The sequence below is a fragment of the Ursus arctos genome, unplaced genomic scaffold (assembly GCF_023065955.2).
Source record: "Ursus arctos isolate Adak ecotype North America unplaced genomic scaffold, UrsArc2.0 scaffold_15, whole genome shotgun sequence".
In the NCBI taxonomy this organism is placed as follows: domain Eukaryota; kingdom Metazoa; phylum Chordata; class Mammalia; order Carnivora; family Ursidae; genus Ursus; species Ursus arctos.
In genome coordinates, this window is record NW_026622819.1 from 13,703,994 (window position 1) to 13,717,090 (window position 13,097).

The following is a 13,097-nucleotide window of genomic DNA, read 5'->3' on the forward strand; positions in this document are numbered from 1 at the left end:
CTGAAATAAAGATTCAGCAATCACAAGTGGTGATTCTCTTCATATCAAAACATCTAAAATTCAGTACATTCAGTACATGGGCTAAGATAAATGTTAACATTTAACTACCAATAATTTTGCTTGCCACCAAGATGCAGACAGATTCTTGAAAGCTGTTGGGAGGGCGTGGGAAATGAGCAAAAATGGGTGAAGGGGAGTAGGGGGATACAGGCTTCCAGTTACGGGATGAGCAAGTCTCGGGGATGGAAGGTACAGCATCGGGAATACAGTCAGTGGTATCGTTGATTGCGTTGTGTGGTGACAAAAGGCAGCTGTACTTGGGGTGAGCCCAGTGTAACGTATGGACTTGTCGAATCACTATGTTGTACACCTGAAACTAATGTACCATTGTGTATCAACTACGATGAAAAAAAATCATCTGGGAACTGCGAGGCATAAAAAAAAATGTGTTTCAATTTAAAAATTTTTTAAAAATCCAGCAAAGTAGAAATGAAGTAACCCCCACTACATAGAGGAAGAAAGCGAAGCTTGGGAGAGAGGAATTCATCAGGTAACACACAGGTGGAGTAGAAGCACATTCCTCGGTGCTACCCTGAAGGCACGCAGATGCTACGACCTTCTCTCCGTTTCTTATCACTGAAGTCTGTTTTGACGGCAGTGGGACGATGGGGGTGAGAAGAGTGTTCTGGAAAAAGAAAAAAAAAAGACAAGCGAGTTATTAGGATGACCCAGGCCTCTGGAGGGACTCTGCTGGGGTGGCTGGTGGGCATGTTACTTACTTAGACTTGCCTCAAAGGACTGAAATCTTAAAGCTGGTCATGACAAGGCTATGGTTTCTTCTATTCAGAACTCCTTTTGATCCAGCATTTCTCCTTTACCTTTCACCTGCACCCAACCAGACTATTTAGTAAGTGTTTCATTTCAGGGACTAAAGACAGGAAAGCGTAAATGATAGCTCCCAGAAACCCCACATTTCACCGGGAAGCCATAGGAACAACTCCATCATGGCTAAAATAGTGATCGATGCTCTCCAGGGAAGTGGGGCTGTGCCTTCCCATGTTTTAAAATACTGGCAGTTTTCTTGGCTGAAATCGAAGGCATTTGGGGTGAAGCCATGTGTTTTCACTTGGTAGCAGCCGTGTCGGATTTGAGAACCTCAGTTCTGGAAGAGGGGGACCTGTCTTCTCTCTATGGGGGCTACTGAGCACTCGGACAGCTGGGTCAGTGTTAGTGTCCTATGAAACAGTATAATCTTGCTTTAGAAAGAAGGCAAGTCCTCACACTGAGCAGTGTTCCTGAAGGATTTGCAAACACTGTTGCTATCAACTAATTCCGGATGAGACAGTGGGGATGATGGCAAGGGGTCCACTCAGCACAGCAATCGGCATCTGCCGGACTGGGCTGCCTTCTGAGCCCAGAGAACAGAGAAACTATTTTAATGGGCTTCCTGATTCACTCTCATTCTTATGTGCCCTGAAGATACCCTGCTAGAGAAGCTTGCAGAAGAGAATATTTGGCTTTAGTTTTCATAAGTTAAAAATGCAGATAGAGATTGGATCTGGTGGAGGAGTAGATTTTCAGAAGCATTATACGGAAGGTGGAGAGAGACTTGATTCAAAATGAAAAATGTACTCTCCTGCCTGTGTCATTCGCTCTCACTCTTGCTCTCTCATTTATGTGAAGGTAATGAATCTTTGACCTCACTGTGTTTAAAGTCACCATGACCTCATGCTGATATTCCCAAAGCGAAGTTGGCATTTAATACCTATAACTGGCCTGAACTCTTTTCCAACTTACAGATTCCAAACAAAATCTTCTAAAATGTTGCTTTCTGATAGCTTTGTAAAAATGGTGATATGTCCTAGTTTTGTCTTATGTAGCTTTTCCGTGACAGTAAATGTAGAAATGAATTATCCCTTGATTAAAAAAAAAAGCTATTCGTGAGAGATATCTTAGATAAAATTGTTTAATAAATTTCTGAATATATAAGAGAATCTAGAGAAGTTACGGACCTTTATAAACAAATTCAATTTTTCCCCCTTGGAACGGATGTTCCTTATTTCTGTGCTCAATTAAAGACAAAACAAAAATGGTTCTACCCACAGTACGTGGTATAAATGATTGGTGACAGTAGTGCTTATGTGTTAAGTTCTTCAGATTTCTCAAAGGAAAAGGGAACGAGTCTTCCGTGAAAACCTTCAACTTTGACAAAATTTAGACTCTTTTTAATGGTGCTGGACAATCTTAATATTTATTCTGTCTCAGGAATTAAATCCACCTTTTCTTATAAAATTGAAGATACTTTCTTTTTTTTTTTTTTTCCCATGAGAAGATTGACTTAGGCATAAGCAAAATTGCCCTGTATATTTTAGATACCTCTTGCCAGCTCTTGGGTATGAAGGAGTTTGTGGTTAGGAGCTTGAGAATTTTAGCACTTACTGAAGGAGAAGTGAATCTAATCACTGCTTAGATGATTTGTCTCACCCGTAGCAAGTGGGTGAAAGCTGGTTTCTGGCAGACAAAATAGACTGTCAGGAGCCACACATGACTAAGCGCTTAGTGTTAGTGTCCTATGAAACAGTATAATCTTGCTTTAGAAGGAAGGCAAGTCCTCACACTGAGCAGTGTTCCTGAAGGATTTGCAAACACTGTTGCTATCAACTAATTCCAGATGAGACAGTGGGGATGATGGCGAGAAAATAATTTCCACATTGTGCAGTTTTATTTATGTTTTACACATGCTTTTTAAAAAATATTTATTTATTTATTTCAGAGAGAGAGCGGGGGGGAAGGGCAGAGAGTCTTCAGCAGACTCTTTACTGAGCGTGGAGCCCTACACGGGGCTCCATCTTACCACCCGGAGATCATGACCTGAGCCGAAATCAAGAGTGGGATTCTTAACTGCATGACCCAGGAGCCCGTACAAATGCGTCTTATATACAGGAAACAGATTGCTTATTTAGTCTTAGATTACTGAATTTATGTATATAATATAATTAAGTAAGCTCCACACCCATCGTGGGACTTGAACTCACAACCCTGAGATCAGGAGTCACGTGCTCTACTGACTGAGCCAGCCGGATGCCCCTGAATTTGCATGTTTAAATGGTTCTTATATGATACAGGATGGGACAAGGGAATGGTTTTAATTTGGTTTCTCAGGCTTGGTAATCGTTTTATGTCACTATCTTTCTATTTAAGTCACTGACTTTTTTTTTTTTTTTTTTTTTTTTTTTTTGAGTGTTAGGTGGATATTACTGTTCTAGCCAATTGGACCTAAGAATTCTTCCCGTATGGGTTTTCTCAATATTTCTACACAACACTGAACTGTATGTCATGTGACCTTGAGGGGCTTGTGATGGATCCTCTATAGATTGACTTAAATTCTATTGAAAAGATAGTTTTCAGATATCCTCAGCGTTGCATAAAAGGGAGGATGGCTAACATTTGATCGTTTTTAGAAAATGCTCCTTCTTAGAGTTGGCATAGGGCAAATCTTGGCAAGCAGGAGCTCCAGTGGTTGGTAGATGACCCATCAAACGTAGGTGAAGGGAAGCAACTGAGTATCTTCTGTAAACACAACACTACAAAATAGTTCTGCACGAGCAAAGCCAAAGAAACGTAGCTTTCCTGACCGTTAATGTCTTCATCTGACATGTTCTCAGTGTTAAGTTCCATTCCCACTCATTACTTACAGAGCCAATACATTCTGAAGACATTTCCTAACTGTAAGTGAAGGGGCGCCTGGGTGGCTCAGTCGGTTAAGCGTCCAACTCTTGATTTTGGGTCGGGTCATGACCTCAGTGTTGTGGGCTTTGAGCCCTGCATCGGGCTCCTTGCTCAGGGGGAAGTCTGCTGGAGAGTCTCTCTCCCTCCCTCCCCCTCCTCCCCCTGTTCTCTCTCTCTTTGTGAAATAAATAAATCTTTAAAAAAAATAAATGGAATTGAAAACATCAGAGAATATTTTTTGATAAATATTGAGATGTTTTATAAATTTTTACTTATAATTTTTAACAAGCTTCACATATGTTGACATTATTGTACATTTATCATACGTTATATGTACAAAGAAATCCAATTATAGCAGTAAACCAACTGATTGTCAGTTTAATCTGCAGGGTGCAAGATGGTGTAAGTTTTTATGGTAATTAGCAGGAATATAGAATTTTGTTGATTGTCTTCGTCTGTTCCAGCTGCTAAGAGAGTACCGTAGACCGGTGGCTTCTAAACAACAGAAATTTATTTCTCACCGTTCTGGAGGTGGGGAGTCAAAGATCGGGCAGTAGCATGGTCAGGCCCTTATCCGGGTTGCAAAGTGCCAACTTCTTGCTGTGTCCTTACCATTATGAAAGGGGCTAGGGAGATCTGCGGGGTCTCTTTTATGAGGGCACCAATCCCATTCATGAAGGCTCCACCCTCCTGACCGAGGCACTTCCCAAAGGTCCCACCTCCTAATACCATCACCTTGGGGATTAGTTTTGAACTTACAAATTTTGGGAGGACACATTCAGACCATAATATTGATCATAACACATTTTTCACACACATAGCATTTTGTTAGTGTCACAGGCATTCATAAAACACACAAACATACACACGCACACTCCCCCACCCCTCCCACCCCTGAGAATGAACTTTAAATATCTTCATTTTACTGAGTAGGAAATTCGAGACCCAGAGGGGAAGGTGATTTGCTCAGAGTCTTAAGCAAATTATTTACAGCTGGGACCAGCACTCAGCGTGCTTGCCATTTTTAGCAAACTCCATACTGAGTGCTAGGTGGTTTGTTTTTGACACGTCTTAAAGAATTCATAATGTATTTAACTTTTTTCTAAGTGACATTTTGTCCTCTGCTTTTATTTTCTCAAAATGAGAGACTAAATTTTAATTCAGGAGGCTATGCTGATGATGCATTGGTTTGTTTTAAGGTAAGAAAATTTCAAGAGCAGATGAGGAAAGTTTTGGATGAGCTGATCACATCAGAGTTTGCAAGAATTGTTGTTTAATGAAATTCCGGATTGGATTCAGCTTGTACAGAGGTGATTTCGACCCCCGTGTATCCTGGCAGTGTGTGTACAAAATAAATATGACTTAGATGATTTTCAGTGGCTAAGAAACATCTTCCATGTTCCTTGACAGGCTTCCTAGAGTGGAAGTAAAAAAGAATTGGAAGGACTCTGTATTAGAGTGTGTTGATTACAGCATAACCTTTCAAATGATTTCTTGCCTTTAATCCCCCAAAGAAATTCTTTATATAAAATTTCAGTGCTCAAGAGTCAGTCGTTTTTTTAGGTTTGCTATAGTGGTGATACACAGGATCACGTTGTTTTCCTTTATCGATACATACAGTATCCAACTTCGTAGCTGAACATTAGCTTGTAAATAGGATTTTGTTTCATAAGAAAAAAAGTATTTGGGGCGCCTGGGTGGCTCAGTCGGGTAAGCGTCTGCTTTCCATTCAGGTCATGATCCCAGGACCCTGGGATCGAGCCCTCTCTTTCTTGCTTCTCCTTCTCCCTCCCCCTCCTGCTTGTGTTCTCTCTTTCTCACTCTCTCTCTCTCTCTCTCTTTCTCTCTCAAATAAATAAAATAATAAAAAAAAAAGTACTTGTCAGCTTTAAGGCTCAACAAAATATTTGCTCTGGAGAAAGAATTAAAACCTAATTTTTGGGTCATTTACTATTTCATTCACGTACTTAACTTCTGAGGCCACAACCCGTACCTTGCTTACCTAGCTAGGGAGTTCTTTTATGTGCCTTCTGTGTCTGCAGATGTTAGAGAAGCACACCTTTGGAATTCTCATGAAAGTTCATGAATACACACTATCATTTATTAGGGAAAGTCATTAGCTGCCAGGAAACCAAGGAAGGTTGTGTCAGAAGTGAGTGTGCAGTGTGAGCTGTCAGCAAGGGCTGTGAGGTCAGTGTCGGAGGTGGTGGGTGTGGGTGAGGGCTCTGAGGTCCCTGACAGGTGAGGCCAAGGGAACCATTAGAGAATACACCACCGTCGGTCCTTCCCCTAACCTTTCAGGGCCTCCCTTTTGGCTTCCCACTTCCTATCCCGGGTTGCTTTGATCAGCAAACAGTGCTAGAGTGACCCTTTCTCTCCTCTCTTCACCAAAAAGCAGGACTTTAATTCTTCTGGAATATTTGTTTATAGCCCAGTGGGATTAATTAACTAGAGAGAGGTTTGGTTTGATAAGATTGGGGGAATAAGAACAGGACGTCTGTGGGAGATTCAAACACTAAGGACCTTCAAAGTAGTAAAAGTATTGGTATTTTATAAAAGAAAAAAATTCCTCTGCAGAAAGTTGAAGAAAAGGTGGGGGGGGGGGGTGGGAGGCATTTGACGGTGTTACCTTCCCTTCTAAATTGATGTTTAAAAGCTTACTGGCTGAGATAAGGCGTAGATCAAGTTTCTCTCCTTTCACGGATTTCATAGGCAGTAAGTTAGTTTTAACTGTAGAATTTGGGTTCTGTCTTCATCCTGATGACTGAAATGGGTTTTCCCTTGTTACCTTGGAACAAATGAAGAGGCGGCAGGAAGATGAACTATTTCTTCCATGGTTGCTCTAGTATTGGCTCAAAGTTGGAGGAAGTAGACTTGGTGACTAGTCTGAAGTAGACTCATGTACTTTTAGCAGCATGGTGACAGGACGGTGACAACGTGCAAATGCACCAACTTCTTTTCCACGTACACCCAGTCAGTAGGAGCAAGCTTGAAACATACATACCAAAAATCTTCTTGATGACTTTTAAAAATATTTTAAAATATTCTTTTAATTACAGCACTTCTCAGGCCTGATGATGGAGCTTCTGTGTTTCGAGCCCATGGTCTACCATTCTCTTGGGGTTTACAAGCACAGAACTAGCTAAGAGCTGCACGATTAAATGATGAGGAAAGGGATTAACATTTATTGCAGGCCCTGAAATGTCAAACTTTGTCCTGATGCCTCGCATTAAATTCTCTTAAGGTTGACACTTTTTACCATACGAGAAATGAAAGGACAATGAGGTTAAGTAACTTGCCCAAGGATTCAGGACAGGTGCACTGGGGAGATGGGATTCATAGCAACATCTTATGAGTCAGCCATGATGCAACATGCAAACACTACATGAAATAATTCTTGTCCAGAATTCTGCAGATTACACCAGTGAAGTTCTCTCTCTCTTGTTGTTGACTGTTACTTTCTATGCCAATATGAAGCCATAAGTCTATAGTTTGGCTCTTGTGACATCAAATTCTATTGTAATTTTAAAGGACAGCTCTGGAGTTTGCTTTTCTTTGACATGTTTTAACTAAGAGATCAACTTAAGTGTTTGGTTATTGTATCAACACGTGGAGCTTCCTTCAGTCCATCGGTGTGGGTCTGCGCTTGTAATGGCTAGTGCGTGTCCCAGATACGCAGAAATGCAAAGGTAGTCTTAGCCTTCCCTGTAGCTCAGATTTAGGGTTAAGTGACTTCCAAGGTGGATTATTTGTTGCTGGGTGGTTGGGTTTTTTTTTAACTGTTTTTTTTTTTTTTTTTAACCTAGATGTTTCAACTTAAAACTTTCTACACCAACTAATTTCTTTCAAAATTAGAAGTAGTAGATATGAGAGGAATGATTAAAATATATGCCCATCGCTGTCCTTATTTCTTAAGGATACTGATAAAAGCTCCACTGACAAATGGGGCCATGAAAAATTTAGGGGCAGAGAGTACCTGAAGCTGTGAATTTCATCATTATCTTGACAACATCTCGAGTTCTGAGTCACCCCACATCTGTCTGCACCAACCTTGTGACCCAGGCTGAGTAACATTCCTGTGATGAGCTCTGTCCATTTACCAGCTTGTTCATGATGTTCCCTTTGACCTCCTGGATGGTGCCTTCTGGCCTTACTAAATTTTGTTGGATTTGGCCTTTTGCTTATCGTATTGCCCCATGAACTCAGATAATTAGAAATTGCATATGGGTAAAGGGAGGATGCTAATGGTATATTTACTACCTTATGGTACTGTTGAGATAATTGAAAAAAATAATTTAGTAATGTGTTGAGGATTAGGAGTGTGCTTAACACTCAGGAAACCATTAATAGATGTTAAGTTGTAATTTTAATTTACCCCTGCATGTACGCAAGGTTTTCACTCATATTATCTTGGGAAAAACCACACTACCCTGCTTTTCCAGAATTCTAGTGGATTCTATAAGCCTTCCTCGGATACCGTACCATAATTTACACAAGAAAATTAGCAAAAAGCAGGGGGTGGTTATTAACTTTGTGTTTGAAAAACAAATAGAGATAGAGACTTTCTTACTTACAACTTGATGACGTATATTCATTTCCTACCCAGAAATGAATCGCAGCTGGGCTTAAAGAATAGAAAGTGGCCCTAACTGTGTTTCAGAAAACCAGTTTTAGTAACACAGATTTTAGGTTTGTAAACCAACATGACTTTAAGCCTCTGGGGATAGCTATATAGAATTTCATCCTGTGCATGTCAGAAAGGCACTCCTATGTTCAGAATGCACACTGCATTTACACTTTGTCTTCTGTTCTGTAATTTCTAAGTTGGTGTATGGGTTTCTATTATAGAATTGGAGAAATATACAAAGAGCAGAGCTGTCAGATTTTCTGTCTCTTAGCTCTAACCTGATGTACTGAAATATATCTCGAAATATCAGAGCTGAAATTATTTTGACATTCCTGCACACTGGCTAATTAAGAACTCAGTTATAAACTGTATTTAAAACACTGGTCCAATTTATTTCTTTATATTTTCATCTGTTGCTTTGTGATTGCTTACGAGATTAAAATGTATTTAATTGTATTTTGCCATATATTTGCCCCCACTTCTGAGGGAGAAATAACCAAAAATTAAGTCAGATAGAACCCATTGGGTGTCTGAGGTGGTTTATGACCAAAAACCATTCTTTTTTTTTAAAGGAGATATGTCAGATAAATTCTTTCAGAACATAATAAAGGCCTTCCTTCAGCCTAGGAACGTTATTTTAGTCATCTTTCAGCTTACTGCTTTTGTCCTCCTCCAGCATTAAAGGCATTCCAGACAGGAAATTCACATGCAGGGTGGAAATTAGCAGATAGAGACAAATTTTGACTGAAGAATAGCGCTCTCCTACCTAACACCCAGCTTTTCAATAAGATACATGTAGATTATTTCACTCTCAAGAATTATGGTTCCAAGAAGTGTAAGGAATAAAATTGTCTGTTGTAAATGGATGACCAAAAAAAAAAAAAAAAAAAAAAAAAGGTGACTGGTCAACAAGAACTTTATAACTCAACCCAAGAGTCATCCTTCACCAGTACTTCATAACCTCCACTGGGGCCCAGGGCAAGGTTCGCTTTCTACTGGACTTTTCTTAGTTGTGGGGACTGAAGAATATTGGCATTGGATCCCTTCCATGCTTTATCAGGGTAAAGCGACCGATTTTCCTCTAAAGAGCAATAGTGTCGATGGGTTCCCACTGATATATGATGGCATCAACATGCACTTGAAAATAAAAATACTATAGTTCTGGCAGTGGTTCTAGACTGAATTTATTATTTATAATTTTATACTTATTTATTTATTAGGATTCACTTTTTGTACCAGAGGAGAAAAATTAAAGATTCAAATACAACTGTAGTTTCTGATGATAGAATCAAAGGCCTCTAAGAAGTTGGGGACTTCACCTGGAGTAAAAAAAAGTCTGTTAATGACCTTGAATCAGTATGAATTCTAATCAGTAATCGATCATGAGGGACATTTTTATATTGCTATAGAGTATTGAAGCCAAAAACATCTCAAAAAGCAATAAATACAACTCTGACATAACAAGCTAAGTGTAACTAGAGATGTTATCTATGCTTTTCATTTCTTGGGTGATAGTTTTCCTTTAACTGGTCCTGCTTAATAGGGAGATGGGTCAGATACGGCTTGCCTTTGGTCTTTGAAGATATGTGAATAATGGAGTGTCAAAGGAGTTTGTAGTTTGAGATTATTTTCTAGAAATCTGTGATTTGTACTTATCAACAGCTGTGCCATTTCTCTGGAAAGTGTTTTAAGATAGCGAAGCCTTTTACTAGCTCTACTACAGATCTAAAATGGCTGCCTCTGCCATTTTGTACACGAGTGCTCACTACTTCGTGTCTGAGCTGTTCATCAGAAAGCACATAAGAAACAACTACTGCTCCACTTCTCTTTACCACTGACAAGCTTAGTATTTAATCATTGATTCTTTGATCTCAGTATTGTTTCTGCACCTTGCTGCAGCTAGACACTGTATAATTGAGCTCTTTATTTTTTATGAGGCACTTTTTAAGAATTTTTTTGATTATGGCAGAATACAGGTAACCCCAGCTTTAGCTTGGTAACCATTTTAAAGCGTCCCCTTCGGTAGCATGCTGAACTCCACTTTGTAAACGGGAGCCTCTTTTAGTTTTCATACTTAGAAGCGTGGCCGTCCATTCTGGCTGCGAAAAGAAGCTACCATAGACGGAGTGGCTTTATAAATAGAAGTTTCTTTCTCACAGTTCTGCAGGCTGGGAAGTCCCAGGTGTAGGTGCCGGCAGATGAGGTGTCTGGGGACAGGTGGTGGGCGGTCTTCTGCCTGCGCCTCACTTGGGGACGAGCGCCGGAACGACGCGGGGTCCCTTCTAGTACCATCCATGACGGCGCCACCTTCCTGGCCTCATCGCCTTCCAGAGGCCCCACCACCTTCCGGAGGCCCCACCCCCTAATGCCGTCACCTTGGGGGGGTAGGATTTCAGCTTGTGAATGGGGGGGGGGGCACAGACATTCCCTCCCGGAGCCACAAGTAACTCCTTTTTGTGTTGTGTCCCGTTGTGCTCTGTTACAGAACTCCAAGATGGGAGGCAAGCTGAGCAAGAAGAAGAAGGGGTACAATGTGAATGATGAGAAGGCCAAGGACAAAGACAAGAAGGCCGAAGGAGCCGGGACCGAAGAGGAAGGAACCCCGAAGGAGAACGAGACCCAGGCGGCCGCCGAGACCACCGAGGTGAAGGAGGGCAAGGAGGAGAAGCCCGACAAGGATGGCCCCGACGCGGCGGCCGGCAAGCCCGAAGACAAGGAAGGCGACAAAGACACGGCGGCGGCCAAGGAAGACGCCCCGAAGGCGGAGCCCGAGCAGACGGAGGGGGCGGCCGAGGGCAAGGCCGAGCCCCCGAAGGCCGAGCCCGAGCCGGCGGCCGGCGACGCCCCCCAGGCTGCGGAGCCCGAGGCGCCCGCGGAGGCCAAGGCGGATGACAAGGGCCCGGAGGCCGGGGAACCCACAAAGACTGAGGCTCCCGCAGCTCCTGCCGCGCAGGAGACGAAAAGCGACGGGGCCCCGGCTTCAGACTCAAAACCCAGCAGCACCGAGGCTGCCCCATCGTCCAAGGAGAGCCCGGCAGCCACGGAAGCACCCAGTTCCACGGCCAAGGCCCCGGCCCCCGCAGCCCCCGCAGACGACGCTGCCGAGGCGCCCGCGGCCAGCGCCGAGCAAACCGTAGCGGTCAAAGAGTAACACGGACAGCCTCTGGAACCCGAGTCCCGCTTACACCGCCTGTCTCTCTCTCTGTGTCTCTCTCTCTCTCTCTGTCTCTCTCTCTCCTCTACTAACTCGTTTCAAATTGGAAGTAATGATATGTATTGCCCAAGGAAAAAATAAAAAATAAAAAAATAAAAAAGGATGTTGTCCCATCGAGGGAGGGAGGGGGTGGGGAGAATCCAAATAGTATTTTTGTGGGGAAATATCTAATATACCTTCAGTCAACTTTACCAATCAGTCCTGGATTTTAAAGATCAATGTCTGAAAGTACAGTACATCTTTTGTACCTGAGCTGCCGTCAACATGCACTCCGCCGCTAAGATCCGAGTATCTTGTCTTCTGCAAGGGGGTTGGGAGTGATGCGTGTGATTCTGCCCGCGGGGCCTATGCCAAGGCAATCAGATCTTTATGAGAGCAGTATTTTCTGTGTTTTCTTTTTAATTTACAGCTTTTCTTATTTTGATATTTTTTTAATGTTGTGGATGAATGCCAACTTTCAGACAGCCCACTTAGCCTGTCCACGTGTATCTCGATGCCAATACTCCATTCTTCCTCCCCAGGTATTTTTGGGAGTAACAAACATTCTCTCATCCTACTTAGCCTCCCTAGATTTCTCATGACGAGTTAATGCATGTCCGTGGTTGGGTGCACCTGTAGTTCTGTTTATTGGTCAGTGGAAATGAAAAAAAAAAAAAAAAAGTCTGCGTTCATTGCAGTTCCGGTTTCTCTTCCATTCTGTGTCACAGACACCAACACACCACTCATTGGAAAATGGAAAAAATAAAAAAATAAAAAACAAAAAAAATGTACAATGGATGCATTGAAATTATATGTAATTGTATAAATGGTGCAACAGTAATAAAGTTAAACAATTAAAAAGAAGTCATGAAGACTCTTGGTTTTCTTTTACCACCCCTTCCTCCTTGGTAATTCCCTCGACAGAGAACAGAATGCTCTGTTGGACACGTTCCTGGTAATAATTGGATCGAAGTGTAAAGCAGTGTGCTCACATTTTTGCGAACATTATCTGTTTTAAACAATTAGCTGGTGGATCAGTGTCAGTCCATTATCTTGGAGAGGCCAAGCCGAAAACCGACTGTGGCTATGGATATGCACCCTCTAAAAATGGGTGTTACTAACTTACCTAGAACAAATATTTTGAATAAAACAAGAGGAAGTACGTGGAGTTGATCTTGAAGGCTGGGAAAGAGAATTAGAGGATCTTGTAGAAATGTCCTATGTATGTGCGTTGTGAGACCACTGATGATCATATTGTTTTATCCCTTTGTTCATCATACTCATGCAAAGCCTGGAAAGGGAACCCAAGGGCTATGAGGAGGCAGTGAGGACAGCACTGTGAGAACAAGCCCGAAACTGGACTTCATGGTGACTGGATTCCTGTCCTGGTTTTGCCACTAATGACTCGTATGGCTTTTAAGTCACTTAACCTCCCAGCCTCCCTGCTGAAGACTTTATGATCTCTAAGGAAAGACCTCTTTCACTTTGGAAATATTCAGTAGTTTGTGTATATGCCTGGTGATAATTTTATAGGACGGATAGATACTC

General features: G+C 42.0%; 1 protein-coding gene across 2 annotated transcripts in view; it reads left to right on the forward strand.

Moving 5' to 3' along the window:
• Nucleotides 1-12,413, forward strand: part of BASP1 (brain abundant membrane attached signal protein 1) — a 54,997-nt gene extending 42,584 nt beyond the window's left edge. For both annotated transcript variants that reach the window (XM_048224360.2, XM_026506721.4), the window contains exon 2: nucleotides 10,842-12,413. In XM_048224360.2, the coding sequence (XP_048080317.2) occupies nucleotides 10,851-11,507 (657 nt within the window). In that variant the 5' untranslated portion in view covers nucleotides 10,842-10,850 and the 3' untranslated portion in view covers nucleotides 11,508-12,413. The remainder of the gene's footprint in view (nucleotides 1-10,841) is intronic.
• The last annotated feature ends 684 nt before the right edge of the window (nucleotides 12,414-13,097 follow it).